The following is a 26,157-nucleotide window of genomic DNA, read 5'->3' as shown; positions in this document are numbered from 1 at the left end:
TCAGGCTTATTAATATACACTGATATTCATGTATGAAGCATATGCATGCAAAGAATGAAGGCCTGCTGAAAGGCAGGGCGCCAAACAACGACGTAGGGGAACTGTTCACGTGACCCCTGACAGAGGCGACTGGGACAACTGGAAAAACAGGAAGCAAAGCAGATGTGTAATCCGACAGGGAACTTGTTTTACCAATTCCTCTTTCCTATCTTTATGAATACGCTCCATTTTTATTAATACGCACCGTAATATAAAAGCGATGAAGAAGAAGAAGGAGAGGAAGTAGGAAAGCGCAGCACGCCATCCGACGTTTCGCGTCCGGGACGACGTCTTCGGTTTTCTGCTTCCAGAGAACAAGGACCGAGACGCAGTACTCAACACTCTTAGCCGCTGCAGGTCACCCTTGAGGAGCTGCCGCTCTTGATGTGAAGCGGCGCTTGCTTAAGGAGCGTGTCGCGTTTCTCGGGCAGCGCTGAAGAGAGCATTAGAAGAATCATGGAGCCCGAGCGACCGACGGAAACCAACATTCCGGTAGTGCTTATTAGCCGCACGGGCCTGCACGTCATCGTCGCGGTGCTGGGCATCGCCATCCTGGGATGCGCCTGCGCCCTGGCTTACTCCTTCGGCAACTACAGCAAGCTGAAGAAGAACGTCGAGGAGGCACGCAACTACATCGCGTCTCGCAACGCTAAGGCCGGCGCCGACCATCAGAGCGAGCACTCCGTTCCCGGCGATGTCAGAATGGGCAAGTCCCGCTCGAACTTGAAGACCTCCGTTCCTGCGGTCCCGAGAAACGGGGCCACGGTTGACAAGGGAAGAGAACGCGACGAAGACGAAAGGAAACAAGTCGTTTCTGCACGCGGGAACGCCATCGAGCACCAGAAGTAGGCGTCCGGAATGGTGGCAGGCGCTTAGCACTGCGACACTGCTCAAGGCAACGATGTGCAACGGGGCCTCGAGATGTGCGGCGGTGTGACTGTGCGCATGGTGACGTGTGCGACTCTGCTGACTGCGGCGTGCACTACTGCCCTTCGATACGAGTCGAAATATTCGGCGCGTATGAACATTGCCGACGCCGCGTGAAGCATATTCTCGCTCATCGACAATAGGAAATGACAGGCTTTCAATGCGACTTATAAATATGATGTATATGCGTATTTCATTATCTCTGATTTACTTTCTTGCGAAGTAAAAGTAGTCCAGGGATGCCCACAGCACAGTTCTGGCGAGAAATTATGCACTCATAACAAGCGCACAAATACAAATGAGTGCGCCTGTTAATTTCGTGCTAGGTCCATACAATGGCATCCAAGTGTCAACCCATCCAACGACGTTTTCAAAGCTAGAAATGATGGACCTATGACACCGTCACAACGTGAGACCATATGAGGCACACCATTAGCAAAAGAGAGTTCTCGAGTACGGGCTTTCAGTTTTACATTTTCTATTTCTGTAGATCCATTTTAACTTTCTCGTGCACTGTGCGTCCGTGAAAGTCTCATTGCTTTGCCTTCATATTGCTTATGCTAAGGCATTAAGTTCTGCATGTGATTTCGCCGCACGTATTTGCTTCTAGTAATAGTTTTGTTTAAAGGAGCGTGAACGCCCCCCATAAATCCAAGAGGCGCCTCTTTCGTTACCCCGTTGCACCAACGTCTCAGTTACCATTCCAAGCTTTCGAAAAACCGAGCGTATTCCTTCGGTTGCTGTCGAACCTCGCTTCTTTCAGCTGTAGGATACATGCAAATTCCCTTAGGTGCTTCTATCAGGAGGCGGGAGTTGCCGAGAATGCATCGCAGTGGCCTTGAAGTTTTGTAAACTTCTGATACTGCGCTGAATGTGTGGCCCGTGCTTGGTAGTATTCAGATACAAACTAATAAGCAAGTAACAAAGAAACGAAAAAACTTCAACTTGATTTACAAAGGCCACCGGTTCCTGCTCGGCTCCTGCTCCTGCTCGAAAGGAAGACCCGAGAGAGAGTGATGAAGGTTGGTTTTCGGGACATACGCAATCCCCCTTATTCCGGTTCTTCGCCATCGTGTGAGGGCATATAAACTAGACATGATCCCATATAGGTTGTATGAAGGGTTAAAACTACCCCCCCGTATACCAAATTGTCCAGTTTACCAGTGTCCTCTTTTTCGCCGGACTTCGTAGCTATATTTGTGCCCCCCCCCCACACACACAAACACACACGCACGCACGCACGCACGCAAGCACACGCACAAGCTTTAAGGCTCATTTTTTATAGTGTTGTGCACTATGTTGGTGCACATAGTGCCCCAACACTTTCACACAAGGAACTGGAGAGAGCAGCCTACGGATGTATTTGCACAGCATGACAGCTCATACAACAGGTATTGTTAAATCTATTACTATGTGCGCACATGAAACCGTGTTTAGAAGCTTTATATAAATGATGAGAATAAATATATGGATATACATTCCTAATGCTAACGGCATTACTTGGCAGTATATCTTCTATTGATAAAGAGAGATACAAGAACGAGTGACTTAAATTTATAACAATCGATCCTTGTATAGCTGTCACTGCGACATACTCGTGGGCCCAAAGGATTCTCAGGCTCCGAAGGGCAGGCACCAACACCGTAATAGTACATCAAACACTGCGTAAAAAGCTACAGTATAAATTTCTTCATTGCTCCTTCTGCACAGTCTTACCATAGGACTCTATAGTGACCGCGACTGGTCCTGGAAAAAAAACAAACGATTTCGCCGATCGCATTGCCCTGAGCATATGCACTAAATACTCAACGTCAACAGCAGTATGCACTCCAGTAGGTGTTTAAGTGAGACTTCAACAGCGTTGAAAAAGAAGATGAGGGGCGGGGAAAAAAGGAACATTGCCATAGGACACTGACAAACGCATGATAATGCAATAATTATTTAGCACTATGTTGGCAATGCCCGTAAGCAAGCGAGTTTTCTATTTAGCGTTGCAGAAAAAGAAGCAGCGCGTCAGGCACATATCATGGACACTTGGACTTTGCCCATTAAACAGAAAGTAAAATTTCTTTCGTTCACTACTGTTAATTCACGACAGCCTCGAAATTGACGAGCAGGCTAAAACCCACTGGACTGCGCATGAGGCATTGAAGAAGAAACGCCAATTGAATACATTTTTTAGGTCAAACACTGACTTGTAACATAGCAGTAAGACTTTGCCATGCTCAATAAGGAAAAGTGGGGCTGAGACAGCATTAAAACCGTGCCCTCGAGACGTTCTCAGGCATGCGCACACGAAAGCGTTCTCTTGAACATAGAAAAAGCATCGCGCACACGTGAAGACCAATTCCGCAGCATCACAATGCGACATACATGATTTCTTGTATGTTTGCGAGAAGCCGCGCAGCCTGACAGAAACTTGCGTGAACACTAACGCGAAAGTCAACGCAGGGAACCTTCTCTACTTTCTCACTGGTATCATAGTAATGACCCTGAAGATTAATGCTGAGTAGACCATGAGTATGACCGCTTGGCGCAAACAAACAAGGAAGGAAGTGCCAAGCGATCATATTTATGCTCTACTCAGCAATATGAACCGACTAGCCCAGCAACATGTACTTCTGAAGATTAAGTCGGGAGTAAGACAAGATGACTGGGACCAACGCTTTGCATTGCTCTGGCGCAATGCATAAGTACCCTGGTGAAAGAAATTTCTTTGAAAGGTGGTGAAATCGATGTGTGCTCATTTTGTGAACAGCATGCATATGCTACAAGAACACAGCAGCGCTTGTGTCGTGGTTTTGGTGGCATACGCGTAACCTTTCAGAGTCTCTCTGCTTTCTGGGAACTTTATATTTGAGTTTTATGAGACCTTTTGAAAGCGTGCTGCTTAACAAAAAAAAAATGGCGAGATTATCTCCCATCGGTAATCGCACGAGTGCTCAGCATGGTTCACCAGCTTGGGCGTTTGGTAAGAACGTCAGCACCCTAGTGTATTGCTTGTAGGTTTGTTTGTGAATGTTGTCTTTTTGAGAACCTGTGAACGGATGTGCTATTCTGGTGAGCGCTCTGTACACTTAGAAGCACGCATACACAGGCTGGAGATGGCGAAGTAGCTGCGACTATAAGATCCCCAGAGCTCCAGAATCAACGAATGCACTTAATTAGCATTCGATAGCTTTCGTTGATTTTGCAGCATTGCACTCTTTATTTTCTACCTGCCTGTCAGGTTATTTCGAATATATTCGTAAATTTGTGCTCTAGGTTTTTGATATCTGCGTTCCTTTTCCTGAAAGTATGACGCTTTCTGGAAAGTAAGCTGAAATGATAAATGTTTTTTGCTTTTTTGCGGAAATTTACTCGTACGTTGTACTTACAGGTAATAACAAAGGGCTGATTCTCGAGAGGTGGCAGAGCAACGTTTGGGAAAAGCACAAGCTAAGTGGCTGTGCTCGTAAGCGTTGATATTTCCTGCGTATATGTGTATTCAAAATTGTTGGGCTACTGAGGACGTGCCCGGACCCTTCGCATGACCCCGCGATGGAGCTGTTCAGCTACTCTCGGCGCCGCAATGCTTAGAGACAGTGACGTAAATTACCGTCACTCTCTGAAGCTTTCAGGCTGTAGTATTGCAGCAACTACCATGCCATACGGCTTTCGGACAGGATCCATGACGCGCGCCATGACCTTTGAGAACTGGTAGCAATACTGTACTCCGTCGTTCGTTATGAATCACCACTAACACGCCAAGAAGGAAAGCCATGCAGCTGCTGAGTGCAGCTTAGGCTGGACACCAGTCTTCTACTCGCGGTCAGTCCTGGCGACGATGAAGGTCACCTGCCACTTCTTGTTGTCCCGTATCTTGTTCGTGGGCAGCCAGAAGACGTTCTTCTCGCGACCGTGCCGAACTTCAAACTCGAGCACGCCGTCGTCGTCGTCGACGCCATCGCTCACGCTGCCGCCGTCACCACTGCTCGCCGCCGGACTCGGGGGCACTTCCTCCGGCGAGGAAGAACCCTCGGACACGTTGTCCGGCCTGAGCTGGACGCAGTTGACCACGATGTCTCTCCGGGCGGCCTCCAGGAATTCGCTCACGCGCACGGTGCGAGTGATGGCCTCGATCTCGTCGGCGGCGGCGACAGCAGCGGCCGTCGGCGGCGAGGGCTTGAGTCGCATGGTGACCACATCTTGCGGGAGCACGTTCTTGCGCAAGCTCCGGCTCACTCTCTCGAGGAGGACCACCTCGTCGACCCTCTGGTCGTCCGGCAGGATGCCGTCGCCCTCGTGACCCGAGTCCGTCTCGCTCGAGTCGCCCTCGCGTAGCCGCACTTCTCGGGCTAGGGCCTCTGTGGCCGCGTCCGCCGTGACGACGGAGGCACGCTCGGCCGACGTGGCGCTGCTTCCTTGCTGGCGAGCCTTGATCCAGTCCTTGAATCGCACGGCCTGTTGCTCGCCCAGCGATTCGCGTACGCTCGAACGGAACTGCTGCTTCTCTTGTTCGTCTATGGCCGCCATGTTGGTGCGCTTGGGATCATGCGGCACCCAGAACGGCAATAGCGCCGAGCTTCGCTTGGGCGTCGTCGAAACCGCGTCTTTTGCTTTCGAGAATGGTGGCCGCCTCGGAGTGACGGGTTCTTCTGGTCTCGTCGCCGCAGGCGAGAACTCCCGTGGTTCGGTTGGTACTCCCGTAGTCTTCTGAGCCGCGCGAGACAAAGCTCTCCTATCTTGCAGCGCTGCAGTTTGCTGAGCTCTCATAGCACCGGAGACTTCAGGTTCATTTGATTCATCTGGCCTACTCGCACTTAGGCGCCCTTCGTGTTTCTTTAGGTAAGGAAACACGTGCTTACTGGCGTCGGCTGTCGCTTGAGAGGATTCTTGGGCTTTCGTGTGCGCTTTGCCCATGGAGTCGAGCGTTCTTTCCAGTGCTGGACCTCGGGCCGCGGGGACTTCTTTAACTGTCCTTGTCATCGCCTTTCCCGCTCGAGTTTCGCGTTCCCTTCGCCCTGTAGCTTCCCTCGTGAGAGACGTCGAGCGATGCTTCTTCCTACCGGGCAAACCTTCTTGTTCCGAAAGAGCCCCGTCCGTCACCGCTGCCCTCTCCAGAGACTCCTCTTCGGAAATCCTGCGCAGGTTCTGCACTGAACCATGCAGTCTCGACGTCACTTCCGTCACGGTGACCCTCGACGCCATCTCTTCTCTTCTCCTCCTCAGACGCTCCTCTTCCTCCCTCTGTTTTCGAATCCTTTCCACCCTCAGCCGGGACGCCTGGTTGCTCGCCACTTCCGTAGTGCTGGTCGATGCCTCCTTCTTTGTCCTGATGTTCCTCCTTGGCGACCTCCTTGCCGATGACTCGGTGAGCTGAACCTTCTCGGCGGGCCTCTGAGGGAACACTCTCGACCGGACGTGGCCGTAGCCCGTGCTGCGGGCGGCGGAGGGCAGCGGCGGAGCACCCCTGACCACGGTGAACACGCTCGTTAGAGGACTGGGCAAGATGGCCGGCAAGAGGTTCTTACGCCCCACAGGGTGCGAAGGCTGAACTTGCCGGGCTCTCTGGGGACCCGCTGCTTCTGAGGGCGCGGTACCGGCATCTCCTTCTTCGGTTACCGTTGCCCCGACCATGTTTGCCGTTCCGCTGTCTTCGGTCTGGTCGCTGGGTCCGCCGACTTCCTTCGCGCTGGTTCCTGGATAGGAAGAAATTTGAAGAAAGAAATATCAAGAAATGAAAAGTAAGATTTCTGATAAAGCACTGATACAAAATTACACGCGCAAGACACAATTTATCGCGCATATTTATCCATCAGTTCTTTGGCGGCATTGATGTTAGTCTCTGCTAAACTTGTCCGGTGCGCTCCATATAATGCAATTTAATTTGTTCGGACCAAATGATCAACTTTAAAACTTAAGCGGCATGTTTTGTAACCTACGTACTGTGCTCCTGCGAAATGTTAAAGTAGTGAGCAGCCCTTTCGGGGGACTTCCTTTAAGACTAAGCATGGGAAGTTATTAACGCAAATTTGATCATTTTCCACGACTCACCCAATTAAACCACGTATTCGTAACTATGTCGATACATTGCCGACTACGCATCCTCTGCAATCCAGCAGTTAGAATAAAAAGTTATTGTATACAGCTTACGACAGCTTTTATATTTCCAGAAATCACTGTGTACATTTCTTTTTTCTGTCGCGGCTTCTCACGGGCCCCTTTTTACTATGTGAAGTCATACTAATACCTTGTCTGTGAAATACTTTTAAAATCAGATCATGTTTTGTGCCTTTATCTCCACTTATAGGTGCTGTTCAACATTCCATACCTTCCAGGTGGAAAACACACCAACTCACTGGCTTGCTATTTTTTCTAGCTAATTTACTATGTGAGAAACGTGTGACACTGTATAGCCATGCTCTTTCCCGACACGATAATCCGTGATGGAGGGTGATTACAAATTTACTTCGTTTACGCAGGTCACTCTAGTTCAGTTTTATTTCAAGTGGAAACGAGCATCTTTTCTCGACTCACCCCTGTGCTCATATAGCTCAACGCCTGACATTCGAGACGAACTAAGCCGTAGCAGAGGCCCCAATGACAGCCGGGCAAGAGCGATACACACAACGGCTGACGAGACTATCATAAGCAGATGCACACGACGCGCTGACGATGTCGACGCTGACGTTCCACACAACATATGACACGGAACCGCGATCGCACACTCGCACTTCACCCTACGATGCGCCCCAGCACCTACGAAGAGTGGGCATAGCCTGGCGGAGTTACGCCGCGCCGGAAAGCGGTATTAGGGTCCCTGTTAGACTTTCTATGGGAGGGAGATTTTATGACCTGTTTCCTACTGTGCTTCCCTTCACCCCGTTCCCATTTACCCTATAATAACCTTTCCACCACACATGACGGCAGTCAAAGTTCGTGATCGTAACCGAAATGAAAAATTTCAGTCTAGCCTGAAAGGCGAAGTATTAAAATTGATTGCTAGGTTTAGCGTCGCGCTGTATAGGCATCTCGGAACGCTGGCGTTATGAGGACCATGCCAGCAGGTGTCGCAGCGGTCGCGCATGAGAAGATGCCGAAGTAAAACTGTCAGAGTTTGACATGACATAAAAAAAAAAAGAAGAGCAGCATATTTAGCTTGAAGTTGGCGGGCGGTTCCGCAGAGACGAACGTATACAAAGCGGTGTGGTATTTCAGTTCAACACGAACGTAAGTGTGTGCACAACAACGCTCATGTCAGCAGCGGACGGCAGTAAAATGCAATCCGCGTGTGTGGAAACTTCCACCCCACCGCCCGTACGCCGCACATGAGCCATCGATAGCGGAGCAGCACGTCAAAGGCGACGCCGATGGCGTGAGTGCGCCCCGAGCATCCGTATAGCTAATATCGCTACAGTAAATGCCAAAAATATTGAAGAACACCGGTGTTTATCTTGACGTTTTCTGTACGTTTACTACCCGTTCCGCTCAGACGAGTGTATACACACCGCTACATCGCAGAAATGCCAGAAGCTTTAGCTTCTGTCATTTTTTAGACACCATACCTGCTAGGTAAAGGAAACACATTCTGAACAAAATGTTTGAGTTTCAATGTGTTTGAGGATTGCTAGAAGACCCGAGGGTACAGTTGAAAAAGAAATTAACGCAAAAGGCCACTGACACAGTGGATGATTGTATGAAAGCTGCAAGAGTGTATCACGTATTACCGTGATACAAAACCACGTCGGGTTCCACATGCCCTTTATTTTATCACTTTTCGCCTCCGCGTTTAGTTCACAGTAGGACGCGAAACTTGCGTTTGTGACGTCACATTCGTGCCATGTTTACATGGCGTCCCTCGTACGTTGTGTCAAAATTAGATAATATGCGGGTGCCCCGTAGCTGGACAGAACTAATGTAATGTTTGCCGTCTCTTGGAGCAAGTAAGACTATATATATATATATATATGTATGTATGTATATATATATATATATATATTATATACATATATATATATATCTGTATATAATCCTATGTCGCGCTGTGGAAAAGTTCGCTCTTTCCAGCTACTCGTAATGTACCCGGCTGTTCTATGCGTCCTACGATGCCGATGATACAAAGTAGGTGCTAAGACTATATTTGTCAATGACCGAATTACTTGGCACATCAGCATTAAACTAAAAGCAGTACAAAGTGTGTGCAATTTGGGCAGACATTCATTAACTTAGAGCTCTGCTGGGTGTTTCCTACTGCTGCAGTTTTCCCTAGGCGGTTCTCTACAGTACGTTGCAGAAGGGCGCGTCTCTTCCTTATTTATGTGGCCTCAAACGTCGCCATTTCGCGCTTCTCTTTAAGGCGAAAGCCTTATATATGCCCCATGAAGCGAAAAACCCGGCGTCTGTCCGACGTCCGGTGTTAAAGCCACACCAAAGAGAAAAATGATTTCTTCTGTGTCAGTAGATTAATTTTCTACTACACTAAAAACACCACTCTTACCAAAATAAGACGCTTGGCAAGCAACAAAAAGCGCAAGAACGAAAGGTGGGTGGCGACGCCTCCTTGAAGTCCACTTACCTGGTCGCTGTGACGTCATGGATTTTGATGGCATCTTGTAGAGCCTACATATACAGCGGTACGGATTGACTACATGGCGTTCTAACATAACATCATCATCATCATCAGCCCGGTTATGCCCACTGCAGGGCAAAGGCCTCTCCCATACTTCTCCAACTACCCCGGTCATGTACTAATTGTGGCCATGTTGTCCCTGCAAACTTCTTATACCCCTGTCACACGGGCACCCGCGAACTCCGTTGAACTCCTTCGTCTTTACGCCAATGGAGTTGCGCTCCGTGTCACACGGTCTCCCTTGCGCCAAGGAAGTTAAATAGAGATTTTGGGCGAAGGGAGTTCGGCAATGACCATTACGGTTGGATGTAGTACTCTCGTTCACAGGCAGCTACAGTTCTGCAGAAAACTACGCTAGTAAAATCGTCGTAACTGGTTAATTTACAAATTTTAGCATTATTATTTTTTTTGCCTTGGGATATATGCCACATAATGGAAGTTTTAATTTGTTTTTAAGGGCATCAGCACCTGTGCTCTCTACACCAATACTTCGCCACGCTGCATCGGGAAACGTCGTTCCGCCATTTTGTTTGTTTTTATATGCACGGGAGCCGCACGTATCGTTCAAGCCGTACGGGTAAGATTCTCCGGGTGACACGCACCATGAGCGATCCCGGCGCACCGCGAACACACAGACACGCGCGATTACACAGCGGAATCACAGCTCGAAGCGCACCGACCCAACAACGTGACCCGCTCTGCCCACGCACGAAAGCAAGAGCGCAGTGTGCCCAGCATCGCTTGCAACTTCGCTATGCTTGGAAAACAAAAGTCTTGCGGTAACGTACCGCAAAGTTTCTCGCTGTGATTTTATATTATTACATACTGCGTTAAAAAAATGCACATAGATTACTTTAACGGCGACCGTATATGGGAACAGTTGCACGCGGAAGTAAGCGCAGCAGCGCCGTTTGTACCCCGTGCGGCGCCCGTCGAAAGCTCACGCTGTGCCGTGTAGCACAGCCGCAACTCCATTGCCGTCAATCTCCGTTAAGGAGTTTCATGCTCAACGGAGTTCGCGGGTGCCCGTGTGACAGGGGTATTAATCTCATCCGCTCACCTAACTTTCTACCGCCCTCTGCTACGCTTTCCTTCCCTTGGAATCCATTCCGTAACTCTTAATGACCATCGGTTATCTTCCCTCCTCATTACGTGTCCTGCCCGTGCCCATTTCTTTTTCTTGATTTCAACTCAGATATCATTAACTCGCGTTTGTTCCCTCACCCAATCTGCTCTTTTCTTATCCCTTAACGTTACACCTATCATTTTTCTTTCCATAGCTCGTTCCGTCGTCCTCAATTTAAGTAGAACCCTTTTCGTAAGCCTCCAGGTTTCTGCCCCGTACGTGAGTACTGGTAAGACACAGCTGTTATAAACTTTTCTCTTGAGGGATAATGGCAACCTGCTGTTCATGATCTGAGAATGCCTGCCAAACGCACCCCAGCCCATTCTTATTCTTCTGGTTATTTCAGTCTCATGATCCGGATCCGCAGTCACTACCTGGCCTAAGTAGATGTATTCCCTTACCACTTCCAGTGCCTCACTACCTATTGTAAACTGCTGTTCCCTTCCGATACTGTTAAACATTACATTAGTTCTCTGCAGATTAATTTTTAGACCCACCCTTCGGCTTCGCCTATCCAGGTCAGTGAGCATGCATTGCAGTTGGTCCCCTGAGTTACTAAGCAAGGCAATATCATCGGCGAATCGCAAGTTACTAAGGTATTCTCCATTAACTCTTATCCCCAATTCTTCCCAATCCATGTCTCTGAATACCTCCTGTAAACACGCTGTGAATAGCATCGGAGAGATGGCATCTCCCTGCCTGACGCCTTTCTTTATTGGGATTTTGTTGCTTTCTTTATGGAGGAGTACAGTGGCTGTGGAGCCGCTATAGATATCTTTCAGTATTTTTACATACGGCTCGTCTACACCCTGATTCCGCAATGCCTGCATGACTGCTGAGGTTTCGACAGAATCAAACGCTTTCTCGTAATCAATGAAAGCTATATATAAAGGTTGGTTATATTCCGCACATTTTTCTATCACCTGATTGACAGTGTGAATATGGTCTATTGTTGAATAGCCTTTACGGAATCCTGCCTGGTCCTTTGGTTGACGGAAATCTAAGGTGTTCCTGATTCTATTTGCAATTACCTTAGTAAATACTTTGTAGGCAACGGACAGTAAACTGATCGGTCTATAATTTTTCAAGCCTTTGGCGTCCCCTTTCTTATGGATTAGGATTATGTTAGCGTTTTTCCAAGATTCCGGTACGCTCGAAGTCCTGAGGCATTGCGTATACAGGGTGGCCAGTTTCTCTAGAACAATCTGCCCACCATCCTTCAACAAATCTGCTGTTACCTGATCCTCCTCATAACATAACCTAACATGTTACATACATAACATGTTTCGGGAACCTTTACTCAGCCAACGCGGCCCTAATTTTGGAATCCCTAATTTTGGACTTTGGAATCCCTGACGTCACACTGACGCAGCGGTTTCGGGGTTTCGGCGCGAAATTCAAGTACTGATACTTCGACCTTCATTTTGTCATCTAATTACCAAACTATTATTTTGAAATGGCTGCCTGCAGGGTTCTCAAACAATACTTTATCAGTCTAAACTGATTTATTGTTTCGCTTTAGTGTCCCTTTAACATCCAATGGTACCAAAACCCACGTGACCAAGTGATGACGTCACGGTGTTAACATCCGATGGTACTAAAACCCATGTGACGAAGTGATGACGTCACGTTCCCGGCGCTGGACCTGCTGTGCCTTGCACTTCGAAATCCCGCAGTGACGTGAATGAAGATGAATTAAAGAGCATTAAGGTGAATTTTGCGGGAAGTAAGTTAGGTTTACCGTGTGATTTGATCCTGCTACATCAATTAGAACGCGAATCAAAATCATACTGGCGAACGTCGATCTAAGGAAAGCGCCTTAGATTACAACGAAGCATGCACCAGAGTATACTAAATAATAAGACGCTGCTTACGTGCATTGGCAGCTCGATTTGCGCGCGGCGCAATAGAAATGGAGAAGTTGGGCTTTCCTGGAACATCAGCGTGAACTGTTCCCGTAAAAAAAAAAAAAGCCCGTGCCGCGACGCAATGCGGCTGCTCGCCGCGAGGTGGCACTACCTGTTCCGACGCTGCGGTCATCCGCGGTCGGCTGGCTCCGCCCGTACGCCCGGCTGACGCATTCCAGCGGGCCATCCGATACGGCTCCCGACTCCTGGTGCTCGTCCGCCTCGTCGTCGTCCCTCTGCGCATGCGTAATCAACAGAGTTCGCACACGTCACTCGACAAGAAGGATGACGTGAACGGGTATCCTTATCTATTGCGCCCACGGTTTGGAGTGTTCGGTTTAAGCTTTCAAAGTCACCTTCATTCCTCCAGAATGAAGATTCGTTTCTTTCCTCGTTTCTTGATTCATCCGTCAGTTCATTGACAAGTACAGGTTGCTTCATTCGTTGTAAGTCACAAGCCTGCGTGGCGCATGCACGACACTGACAGCGTAAGCTGTAATTATAGAGCGCATTTGCGGTGCAGTCTCTTTGCGTCTTTTCCACGACAACGAGCTGAACTTGTTCGCCCGGCGTCGACGGCGAGCTGCGGCTTGTGCTGCTCTCTGCACACTGGTCTGTTGAACCCGCGAGGTTGCCTGGTTGCGGCCGCGCGCGTAGCCTTACGACTCGCTTCTTCAGCGGCGTTTCGTACCTTGCGAGGAGGTCCCATAACGTGTACCATAGCGTCATATGTGCTTTCATTATACCCTAAAATTTTGAACGTTCAAGCCTGCGAGCAATGCGCATCTGACACAGAGTGGATGTGCTCGTTTGAACATTCGCCCGGACATTGACATTCAATAAAATTTTATATTATTATTCTTTTTTTTTTTTTCGGCGACAAAGCACTGCAGTGGGAACATTTCATATTAACTCTTTTATTGCGATTGGAAAGCTGAAGCAGACTCCTTCCCTTCACCTCCGTTTCTTAGCTGATAACCGCGTGTCGCCACACTCTCAGAGCATCCAACGAGTTGGACGGTGCCACGTGTACGGGCGCGAGAGAGAGAGAGAGAAGCATACAGGAAGGCAGGGATGTTAACCAGTCAATAGTCTGGTTGGCTACCCTACACTGGGGGAAGGGAGAAGGGGAAGAGAAAGAAGGGAGAGAGAAGGTGTAGGTACGTGTACGGACAGCACTTCAGTTAAAGTCGCTCGAGCAAACCAGAAGTTCTGAGAAAACACAAAAGTGCCTTCACTGCCTTCTGAGCCGATGATCGGTCGGGACGGTGCTCTAATATTGTCTGTTCACTCAGAGGACGATCGTCTAGTTTCCTCAATGTGTCGGACAAATACTGTCTTTGTGCTTGAAATTGAGGACAATGGCACAATAAGTGGTCAATGTTCTCCTCGCATGCGCAAACATCACATGCACGACTATCAGCCATTCCAATTAGCGCGAAGTTTGCGGTTGCCTCGTGATGGCACCTCCTCAACTCCACAATCTTTTGAGCTGTTTAGCCCCAATGCTTTACCAGCTCCGGAATCTGCGGCATAAAGCTTAACGCTTACTGAAAACGTGCGCCACTGAGAGTGCTGAAAAAAGGAAAACCTTTATGTTAAGTAATCGTCGACCAATGGCGGTATGTCCTTATGCAAGAAATATAATAATCGCAATAATAACTGACGGTATTCCTTATGTTCAGAAAATACGCATGAGCAAATAAAAAGAAATGTATATCTGGAAAACACTGCAGCAGGTACACGCAAGAAAAAAAAAAGCGACATAAGACGAGAATCACCTAACGCTTGCTATATACCTTAACAACTGCCTCAGATGCGGTCTTGGAAGATGCAGGGATAAGAGAAGACCGTTTTGAACCTAAGTGGAGGAGTAGGAGTAAACCTGAATGAAATGCAATGTAACTTAGGGGTGTGCGAATATTAGAAACATTTGAATAAGGAATCGAATATTGTCCTATATTTTATTCGGTCTTCGAATCGAATAGTCGCTCGTCCTAAATACGAATATTTTTGGTATAGTTTCTGGAGAGCTCAAAGCGCCAACTGCGCCAGATTAAGCATAAAAGCGGAGCAATATTTTGGTAAATTTCATACCAGCGAGCATTGCATAGACGTAAAAGAGGAGAAATTACGCAGTGGAGCCGGCTATGTCACTCACAGCGTCGCATCTTTGCCTCTTTTACGTCAATCATTCACACTTTATGAACAGTTCTGTGCGTGCGAATAAACTACTTGTTTGTTCGTAATGCTCTATTTGCGTTTTCAATAAAGAACGCTTCATAACGTGCTATGCACTGACAGTAACTTGCTAACGTTATGAATTCTAGGATGTGAAAGTAGCTTTATAATAATTGGGAAAACGGCTATTCATTACTCGAAAACTATTCGAAAAGTATTCGCTACTCGATTCGCTTCTGACACTACTCGTTTTGTATTCGATTCAGTCTCAAAAATTACTATTCGCACACCCCTAGACTAACGCAGCACTCGGTATTCTCACATATAAGTGTCCTCTGGAAAACGACAGACTAGAGAACTCGTTCGCTCTAGAATCAAAATTTAAAATGAATTAGGGATTTAGGTTCCGAAACTACACAGTGCTTTAAAAGGAACGTCATTTGGAAATCAACGTGGGAGAAGCCCATGCGCAGTTTGACTCAAGTCGCGGCGCCTTTACGACTTTGATCTGATGAGAGACGGACAGCTGTTTCTGCGTGCATATGCCACTGATCCCGAGACGACAAATTGGACCGAATGATACGATGTTGAGGTTGCCTGGTCACATGGTGTGTGAAATACAACCACAATAAAAACTTACCATTTCTAAGAGGAACACTAAATACAGTGCTTAAGTACCGGGACACCTCAAGCTGTACCTTTTGTTTGTAAGGGCTGCTTCGAACCCATCACAAAGGGGAAAAAGAAAGAACCTTAGGCCTTGTGCAGCAAAATAAGCTGTAAATTTTAGCCGCTGCCGGCTGGAAACAATGCTACAGTTCCTGGGCTGTAATTTTGACCGCGGTGATCCGCAGCAGCCATTTGTCTGATGCTCGAAACCATGCCGGGTGAAAATTCGAAGCCTCGTGTTGTACAGAAAATTTTAAAACACAAGAAGGAAATTTTTATTTTCGTGTACTGAGTCGAAAAAAACAACAAAAAAGCAAACAAGACCAATCTTTCAGACGTCTGCTTGGATATAGTAGTTTTATTTCCTATAAGAATCCTCCTATTCATTCTTTCTTTCCTTGTATTCTTTCCCGCCATATTTTTTTCTTTCCTGGTACCCCTCTAATTGACGTTCCCGTGGTGCTTTTTTTTTTCTTCTCGCGCAGTGGAAGCTACACGTGCATACGGAAATCAACAAACAGTAGCGTACACATGCTCGGACGATTTGTTTCGCCCACTCGAAACCGAGCCGGAACCAGCCCACAGCGTCGTGTGCTTCGTGATCAATGACTTTAGCACGCCGTTCGCGTAGCCGCCGCACCATCCCGGACCACGCGGAAACGTTACACCTCCGAGTGACCGTCCGCCCCCTTTCGTTTACCCTGGACACCGACCGACGACATTATGGAAGATTCATACGCACACACGCATAAGAGCAGCCGGACAAGTTATGTAAGCGGCGCGTCGGCGCGCATAAGGCGGAAATGTGCGCGCACAACTGAGAACGGCGATATCCGCTTCCGCACTCGCCCTTGGCTCGGGAGCGCGCATGATCTCCGGGAGTTGCTAACGCGAATACTGCGGGAGTGGCAGAGCTACGTTTACAAATCTGCGACTATGCAGGCGGCACACCTACGGGGGATCCGCACGCATGCATATATGCTGCTTGTAGGCGGGCTTGAGTTCGTGATCGGCGTCCACGTAATGCCCGCACCACTCTCTCTCTCTCTCTCTCTCTCTCTCTCTGAGTCGTAAGGTAAAGGCCGAAAAACAAGAGACGAGGTGTGCGTTTGGACCCGCAGAGCTAGGCGGGAAGTGCGATCGTTGGTAAGGGTAACGATCTTTGGTAACGCACGCACGCACACACGCACAAACAACGGACAACAACCGAGACCGCGCACACGCTTCGCGCGGAAACCTCAAACTTTGCCCCTCGACCCTTCTCGCGCGCGCTGGGAGAAGCCATCGAGACCTCAGCAATTTGGCGAACACGACCGCGCTCCACACCGACTGCGAACGCGGTTCTCCGCGAAACATCGTTCCTTCTTAACGGCCCCGTCCCGGGAGACCTCGTGTCGCGCCTACGTAGCCGGGTCGGCCTGGCGTTGCGGTCACACGTTTGTTTAGCCGGACGAGCGGCGGCGTTACAGGAGGCCCAACACCGTCGCGCGATGCGGCGGGACTAGCTTCGAAGATTCTCTGGAAGGCTATGTGGAAACCGCGGGGTCTTGCAATAAGGGGCCACCTGGCGCCCACGCATGAAGCGAACGAGCCTCATTCGTCTCTGCCGAGAGACGTTGCCACCACCGCGTGACAACCTCCGCGTGCGTCCGTGACGGTTGGTGCATGGTAAGACTGGAAAAGACGAATGCGCTACATGTTTATCACCAGCGTAGGCACGGTGTAGAAATATACTGGAAAGCAAACTGTGACTTAGGCGACACATAGGAGCACTTAACTGCGCGTATTGACCGAAGTAAATCAACATGCACTCCTACGTGCAAGTTTCTTAAGCAATGAGCAGCCCGGACGCAGATGTTGTTTGGATGTCAGCTGTGCGTGTGCAAAGTGCTGAAAGCGTGGCAGATGCTCAAAAACGCCATATTGTCCAGATAACCAATAAGAAAACTTACTGCTTCTGCGCACGCGCTGAGTAGGTTGCAATTGAAACAATGTATGCAACTGCACCAACCTTCCCTCCTTCCTGGAGACATTTCGTGAGACTGTAGTGCCGTTCGAACACTGCCGCAAGAATAGGGACCCGAATGCTTAACGGTTTGCGTTTCCATGTCGTGCAGAATATTGCAAGCACTTTCGGTAGCAGCCGATGTCAAAGCGGATTACTACCTGTACTTAAGAACTAACAAATCAGCAGCACTAAAACATTACACGGAAGAACAGTTTCAATTTGTTGATGGATAACTCCTAGTTTAGAAAGGTGCGTTTAACTTATAAGGAAGTACGCGATGCCTTGGAAATGCAATCAATCTTGTGCAAAGATAGCAGCCTGAGAGAAACGAACATACCATTGATGAATATAGAGATACGTACACTTCCGTCAGAAAACTCCAGAGATCCTAAAGGTGTGAGAGAACTAACCTTCCTGTACTTCGGTGGTACCTTGCCATCGTTTGACGTTGACAGGTCCCTCAGTTGTCCTGCAAAAGAAACAGAGAAAAAAAAATTGAAATTGAGAAGGCACAATTATACGTATGTGAGAGAACTCATTGTTTGTTTTACACTTACACTTAATTTTTTTATTTAATCTTATAAATTAATAGCTCTGCATCAAGAACAGATATGGAGGTTCTGTAAAAGGCATCCACTAGATCATTGAAAGCGGACAAATTTGATATGTCATTTTAAATCTTACGTGAATTCGTTACGTTGTGTACAAGGGTTCCGCAAAAGCTGTATTTCCATCTTACCAAACTTTTTTTAGATTCATGTGTAACATATCAGTTTTGTCCGCTTTGCATGTGCTATTAGATGCAATTCAGGTAATTGTGGTATCATTTTTCACTGCTGAGTTAGAGCGTTGTAAGCTTCATAGTTTAGTTTTCTGGAAAATTTCGAGTTTTGCCACTTCTTAACAAAAAATGTAGGACCTACATCGAAAATTCGAAAGCAACAGTCACTAGATTTTAAGTTTTTTTGTTTAAATGCAACGAACCTCACCAAATTTGGCGCAGTTCTTGCCGAGAAAAACGAATGCTCCTTTTACAGATAGGGGCACCCGAGCTAAAGCTTTCTTTAAAGGCGAAGCTTAAGTGTCCTGAAAGTATTTAACTATTTGAAAGGCCATATTGCAATTTACGAATTGTAGCGCCGGTGCGTTCGCAAATCGTATCCACTTGGAACGGTTTCTAAGGATGACATCAGGTTCGAGATGTGTTGCGTCAAACCTTCGGTCAAAATGCACCGTTGCTCCACTTTGTTTTAAAAAGAACGCCGTTTTATGCATTAAAGCACAAAAGTAACTGGGATTCCAATCTAGTTATTTGCACACTTAGGGAATTATTATTTCCAAACTGGTGTCATGTTCAGAATTCGTTCCAAGTAGACACGAATTGCTAACTCACCGGATGCAATTCCTAAATTGGAATATGGGCCGGAAAGTAATGAACTGAAAACGTAATTTGCGAAATTTTGTTAACAGTCTAATATGCAATTTGATTTCTTGTGCAAGTAATGTCAACCTGTACAAGTAATCTAGGTCAGGCTCGAATTGTGCTATCTGCCATAGGGGATTCAAAACAAAAGTTGTGCAGTTGAAAGAAATCTACATATGACACTATAAATAGAATTCGCGTAGCTCGGCCCCTACCATATAGGTACCGCTCGTAATTGCGGAAGGTGTACGGTCCCGTGAAATCTCGCATGCCCGGAGCCAGGACAAGCTCCCGGAAGCGATCCACGAGCCGCTTCACCAGCACATTCTCGTGTGTCCGTCCGCTGCGGATCTGGTGTCGTTTCAGCTCTTGCAGCTCGCTGAACAGTTGTCGCTCCACCCGGTACCTGAGCAAGTGAGAGCACAGTCGCACTGTGGTCAGCCAAGAAAGCCGGCAACTTTGCTGAATTCCCGCTCGAGACAATTTCTAGCCACTCGTTGTTGGCGCGGCCCTGACTGACTCATGCGGGTTTAATTGAAAACAGGAGCGCACGCTTGGTTCCCAGCAAATAACACACAGAATTTGTGCAGGTTCGAAGACCAATAATTTCAGCTATGTTTCTGGGTACGTTTGGGCGCATTGATCTGGTTCTCTATGTGGGCGCTGATTACAAATTACAAATCTATCTTGAAACACCAAAATTGAGCCTTGAATACTTCAGTTCAGTGCGAACGAATAGATCAACAGCAAACTATGCCATAACAGGGTCTATTAAAGTAAACTTCCATCTTGATGGGTGAAAATGAAGTAATCTAGCCGTCTCAATTGATGTTCACAAGGATGGCGTACTGGGCTAGTTGGTAAAGCATCTTAAAGGGTTGACAGCGCACAAAGACGGCGACAGAAGGAAGAACAGCAGGACACAGCGCTCAACTTAACTCTTGAGACTCTGCCCGGCAGCCTGCCTAAGAGCACCAAATTCGCTAAGTATGAGACGCACGCTCCAAATAACACACGAAAAAGACGCTAGTTTGCTGGCTACTGCGTGTTAACGAATGCTACCGCTTGTCGGTCTACACTTCTGGACGAAAGCATCGCGTGCACCGCGCACTTACTTTCTCAAGCTTTCCTGGACTGTCATGGTCAGGTCTTGCGGAACCTTCTTGACTTCCGCGACGGGTCGGAGCTCCGGCTGCACGCGTCGCCTACGCTGTTCTTTTCCACTGTCCCCTCGGCCCCTCGACTTCGTCTTGACTCTCTTTTGCGGACTTCCCCGTCGGTCGACCGCTGAACGCCTCTTTTCGGAAGCAGCGTCTCCTAAGCCTGCGCCGTCTTCAGCCCCGCTTCCGTCGGTGTCGTCATCGCGTCCCGGTGATGCCTCGCCGTCTTCTTCTCCGTCTCTCATCATGCGCCTGGAGTGCAGCAGTCGCCGCCGCTGCGACTCCAACTCGTGGGCCGCCGAGTCCGACAAGACGCCCTGGCGGTCGGTCGCCCTGTCCTCGTCCTCGGCAGACGATCCTCCGGAGACGTGCTTTTCGACATCGCTGAAGCCTGAGTCCTTGAGAGTGTTCGCCGTGTAGTCGGAGCTACGCACACTCGACTCCGGCGATCGGTCGTAATCTGACTGTGTTAAGCTGGGGCGTTTTACGCCCAGCGGCTGCAGAGAGAGGCTTTTCTTCTCCCTGCTTTCGCAGACGCCAGTGGGACTCTCGCCGTTTCTCGCTGAAATCTGTTGTCCCGTAGCGGCTGCTGCGGCCGTGTCCGGAGGGGTGCTTGCAGTCTTGATGATGGACGGCAACCTCTGGAGTTGACGACCTTCGTCCACGTTTCGAATGTCCAGATCGACGCCGTTCGTAATCGGCGACGCGAGCGCTGCCGCGGCTGGCATGCGCTGGTCAGCGCCTGAAGGCAGCCTGATTTCGGGAAACAACAGCTCCTTGAATCTGATTTCGTCCAAATTTCCGTAACCCAATGTGTCCCATGACTTCGTCTTTCGCAGAGGTACCGGTTTCTTCAGCAGGATCACGTCTTTGAGTGGCTTTCTGCCGGCTGTAGTTGCATCGGCGTTTTCGATCGGACTACTTGCGGCGTCTCTAGTGGCTGCTGATTCTGAGAGCGCGATTCTTTCCAAAGGGCTTGTGCAACTGTCACTCAGAGCATGCTGGGCTTCTCTGTCTTCCTTTGACGTTCCCTTCGTTTGTCCCAATTGTACCAAAGGGCTTGTTCCGCTGTCGGTAATTGTCGGCTTCACCTGCACCCCGGCAGAATCACTCGCTGTAGCAGTTCGCACTTCGCCGATCGGACTTGTGCCAGTTTCAACCAGAGTTCGTATAGCCGTGATATCTGTCATCGGTGTCTTCGTGGTTTCTTCTAGCGACGAGGACCTCACAGCTATGTCTACTTCTGTGGAACCGCTGCTGCTACGGGACAAGCGAGAGTATTCGAAGGCAATAGGGCTACACGCTGCATCAGCGAATTCAGCCCTGACCCCCTTTTCATCTTCGGGTGAAGTGCCAAGACAGATATCAAATGTTACAGGCTTGGTGGTAGCGGCCATGGGCAGACCTTCACCAAAGGGTCCAGTCGACTCAGGAAAAGGGCTGCTAGAAGTGTCCTTCGTATAAACCTTGTGAGGGCTACTAGCATGCTCAACGCCAACTGCCTGAGCGAATGGACTGACTCCAGCGCTCACTACAGGAACTGTCTCTTGTGGGCTTGTAGCTTTGTCGAGCGTCCCATCAGTTGCCCTTATAGGGCTAACTGCAATGCTTGTCAGTCCTCGTTCATCAGCGGGTGCGATAAGGCCGAAATCCGGTGGGCTGCAGGAGGCGTCTCTGGTCTCCCTTAACGCGTCAGCAGCAATCGGACTGCACTCTTCATCTCTCATCATTTGTAGGTTTACGGGAGATGTCGCTGTTTCCTGTTTCTCAGCGGCTGCTGATTCTGTGCCGAGAAATATGGGAGTACACGACGCGTCCGCAGTCTGGTCATCCGGTGATCCTGTCCATGTCTCCTTGTCACAAACTTCTACTATCATGGGACTGATCAACTCGTCCTGCCGGAACAGGGCGATCACAGGACTTGAAGTGCTGTCTTTTTGGTCGACAGCGATGTACACCGGACTGCTCTGTGCGTCCACTGTAAGGTCAGCTGGGCTAGAAGCCGCGTCTGCCTTTTCAGCTTGAGCACCTTCTGTGACAGGGCTGCACGTAGCGTCCTTCACCTCTCGTACGCCATCGGAGAGTTCAAGTATTGGGCTACAGGCAGTGTCCGTTTTCTCACGATCCTTTGCAGCGTCGGTGGCAACTGGGCTGCACGTAGCGTCTTGCATGGGTTGGTCGACGGACTCCGAAGGGCTGCACGACGCATCTACTTTCTTCATAGCGGGACTGCACGCGACACTATTGGTCTCATCTACAACAGGGCTGCAAGCCGCTTCTGCTGTGTACTTTTCTTCAGGGCTGACAGCCTTTTCGGCTACTTCGATCGAAGACTGCCTAGTACCACAGGCGGTGTCCACTACACCGATGTCGTCAGGTCCGCACGCTGTCTCTACAGTAATGGGCCCTGAAACTGGGCTGGTTGCAGAGTCTCGCATCGGCGCGATCTTTTGGTTAGGACTGGTGCTGGCTGAAGCCAGCTGTTTTACGTGAGTGTACAGGTCACTAACTGCCTCGGCTACTACTGGCGGTATATGCGACTTCTCAGATGGGGGCTCGTGTTCATCACTTGTACCCTGGCGACTCTCTTTAGTTTCAGAACTTCCCCTTGAATCCGCGCCTTCTGAAGGGACGGGTTCTACACTTGGCTCCGGTTGTTTTTGAGACGCATGTTGCTCTTGACCGCCGGGAGATGTACGCTGAACACGACTGTACAGGTCTATAACTGCTTCGGCAACTGTACTGGAAACCTTGCTTTTTTCTATTGTCTTGTCCTGTTCTATCGAAGCATCTTTCTCAGCCTTTTCTGCTTCGGCTACTACTGGCGGGATATGCGGCTTCTTCAATTCAGACGCGTGTTCACCACTTGTACTCACTTGTACTTTAGCTGCAGAACTTTCCTTTGAATCCGCATCTTCTTTCCGAGCGTATTCTGCCCTTGGCGCTGACTGTTTCTCAGACGCAAGTTGCTCTTGACTGCTGGGAGATCTATGCGGAACAAGGCCGTACAGGTCTATAACGGCTTCGGCAACTGCGCTGGAAACATTGCTTTTTTCTGTTGTCTTGTCCTGTTCGATCGAAGCATCTTTCTCAACCTTTGCTGTCCCAGCAACGTCTGCAGTGGAATCTGCTGGCTCACCCTCTGCAACGGTGATTTCGGATGCGTGTTCTACAATTTCCTCCTTGCTGATTTCTCTAATCGTTTCTTCAGAGGTGACCTCTTCCTCGAAGTGGACATTTGATGTTTCTTTTGTGACGCTCATTGTTTCTTGAGAGGACTCGAAACGTTCTCGTGCTGCCTCCAGCTCAACACTAGAGCTAATAGAACCATCCGTACTTCCCCGTTTATCCCATTTATCATCGCCAACCACAGGGTCTCCACTGTCTGCCTCTTTCTTACCTTTGGCCTTGTCACCGCTTTCACCGGTGTCGTCGTGTTTGTCGGTCGTTTTATGCTTGACTTTACGTTTTTGACGTTGGTCTCTCTTGGAAGGTGTGTTAGCTGTTATGTCATCCTTGGAAGTCGTAGCCTTAGCAGGAGCCTTTGTCTCTAAGATTTCGACGATGTCAAGTTCCGTAGCATGCTTCTCAATTATCTCCTCCTCACAGACTTCAGTTGACATTATTTCTTCGTCCGAGGGGCCACTATCTTCAACATGACGCTCTTTAGATGACCTGTCCTGCGTTGTTCTTACTTTCTTCTTGCTAGATGTCACTTTCTCACTGCTTTTTTTACCTACGGAGTCAAGGTCAGTTTTGACTTCGGTCTTTTTTGACTGCGCTTTCTTAGTTCCCAGCTTCTTCTCCAAAACTGTTCGCTTTGTGACGGTATTATCACTCCGTTCAATTCGTTCACTCGTGCTTTCCGCAAGAGACTCACTGGACGACGCTTCCTGCACGACCCTCTCCTCTATCCTAGCGCGGTGTCTTTTGACTTTGCTAGACAAGCTGCCCTCGGAAACCTCAATCCGAGCACCCCCGTCTTGTCTTGCTGCATCGGTAGCGGCTTTCTCACTCGATTGGCTATCGAATCCGTCTCCAAGATCTCTGTCCCTCTGACGAGATGAGCCTTTTTTTGCTCCTCTCACCCTTTCCTCTTCTCGAGGTTGCTTTGGTGACCTGTCTTTTCCTTTAGCTTCGTAGTTGCTCTTGCGTTCCGCTGGATGTCTGGCCTGCTGGTCCTTTTCTGGAGGGCGTGGTTTTTTCAATGCCCTTTCCCTCGAAGCAGCCCTTTCTTCCTTTAAAGTCTCTTCTGTGGCACCCTCTTCATGTCTCGCGAGGACTCTATCGCTGCGTTGCTCTAAAGCGCTTTCAGACATGCTAGTCTCGCTGAAGAACTCTGCCATGGTCGCGTGGCTTTCGATTTCCTCGTACTCACGGTGCATTGTGGTACGAGTAGCACTCTCTAGTCGCTCATCTACGTTAAGTTCTTTGCCACCCTTAAGGTCCCGGCTTGCAGGTTCTCGTGCAGTCCTGGCCTCGGGCATTATGTGTTTCGATTCTTTCTTTCCACCGTCGTCTCCGGCACTGTCTGACCCTTCGGCCGACGATGACGGCTCTTCATTACTTTCTGAATGTCTTCCGTTAGAGCCCTTAGCAGACCTACGACTATCTTTCTTAGCGGATGCACTGTCCTTTGGTTGCGCTTTCGCGCTGTGTTTCAGGGGTACTGATGCAGCAGTGCGCTTCACTTTCCTCTGTTTTGAAGTGTCGCTTGATGCGCTCTGGTCTTGATCTGAAGTACCCTTAACAGCAGCTACGGAGTCCCTCCCACTTTTACCAGCCTGTTGCGACGTCTTCTCTTGTTTCTGTTTCCTCGTTTCCACTTCATCCGCCTCTCGCCGACGCTGCTGGCCTCCGGAGGGTTCCCTGGACAAACTTCGAACAGTTCCCTTGGTTCTGGAAGCTTTATCTTTCTTTGTAGCCTTTGCAGGCTCGCTTTCTGAGCTGCTACGTCCTGATGAGGAACTTCTACGTTTGGGGCTTTGTCTAACATTCTTCACAGTCTGCTTCACTTTGTCTTGGAAGCGTGCGACCTTGTTCTCCTTTTTCCGTCTTTCATCGATCATTGATTCCGTTGCTTGAGATTCTTCATGAATCTTCGTGTCGCTTAATGTAAGTGTTTCACTTGGCTCTTTCAAACGTCTTCGAGAAGTCTGATCAGCTTGTATCCTGCTCCTGCGTGCTGACAAAAGGGCTAGAAACCGTTCGGCCGCCCTGATGACTGCAGGGGACTTCAACGGCTGCCGCGACGTCCTCTCAGGTACATCTCCAAGCGTGCGGGCGGCCGCCGCCTCTCTAGTCATTAACCTTGCCCTGGCGTCGTCTTCGGAAGATGCTGGACCGGTCTCGCTACTCTTTTGCTCGCTGAAAGTGACGGATGTGAAACCCTCGGGCGTCGTCTCAACGTTGTCGCGCATTTCACCTGTAACCCTGACCTCGTCGCCCTCATCACCTGAAGGCCTGCGCGTTATCCTCTTCACGACGTGTCCCTCTGGGCCGTCCTGCTTCTTGACAATGACCTCTTCGACGACCCGATGTGTCGTGGACGAATCGAGCATGGTGTGCCTTTTCTTCGATTCTTTGAGCTCCGCATGCTGCTCCTGAGAACCAGCTTTTCGTCGAGAGCTTTCCCGCATTCCCGTACTCTTTTCTTCGCCAGATGAGGAGTACTCCTCTGTTCCCTCGCTGCCTTCTGCAAAGCCATCACCTTTCCCCTTGGAAGCTGCGAAAAAGAAGCCACAGGGCCACAGGTCTGAAGTGACAAGACTGAATGTTGTTTTTAACAAGAAACGCCATTTTACTCTCAGTGAGACAAACGAGCTTATGAGTTTCGCCAAAGGAATTTCTTAAAATTAAGAAAAAAATTTGCAGTGCGGTCGTTTTATCTCCGACTTAAGTGCCTGCTGCTGAATGTGGATTTCATGGACACCGGTCCGACGTGTGTGTGCCACTTACAGTAACCACCATAATAAAGGGAGGCGCTCGTATGGCGGCCTGCGTCTAGAAGCGAATGTAAAGTTAATGCCTCTATTCCTATGATATGGAAGCGAAACAAAATATCAACATGTACTTACAAGCTTGCGGCGCATCACATAACCAAGTG

At 48.9% G+C, this 26,157-nt stretch overlaps 1 protein-coding gene across 1 annotated transcript in view; it reads right to left on the bottom strand.

The window, feature by feature from the left end:
• Window positions 1-4,306: 4,306 nt before the first annotated feature.
• The window catches only part of LOC126534223 (uncharacterized), a 44,856-nt gene continuing 23,005 nt past the window's right edge, over window positions 4,307-26,157 (bottom strand). Inside the window, exons 10-14 of the mRNA XM_072289485.1 lie at window positions 20,007-25,776; window positions 19,107-19,297; window positions 17,879-17,937; window positions 12,723-12,846; window positions 4,307-6,647 (exon numbers count right to left, since the gene is read on the bottom strand). Of these exons, the coding sequence (XP_072145586.1) occupies window positions 4,768-6,647; window positions 12,723-12,846; window positions 17,879-17,937; window positions 19,107-19,297; window positions 20,007-25,776 (8,024 nt within the window). The 3' untranslated portion in view covers window positions 4,307-4,767. The remainder of the gene's footprint in view (window positions 6,648-12,722; window positions 12,847-17,878; window positions 17,938-19,106; window positions 19,298-20,006; window positions 25,777-26,157) is intronic.

This window comes from Dermacentor andersoni, chromosome 7 (assembly GCF_023375885.2).
Source record: "Dermacentor andersoni chromosome 7, qqDerAnde1_hic_scaffold, whole genome shotgun sequence".
In the NCBI taxonomy this organism is placed as follows: Eukaryota; Metazoa; Arthropoda; class Arachnida; order Ixodida; family Ixodidae; genus Dermacentor; species Dermacentor andersoni.
Note: the sequence above shows the minus strand (reverse complement) of the source record. Positions and strands in the feature narration are given on the sequence as shown.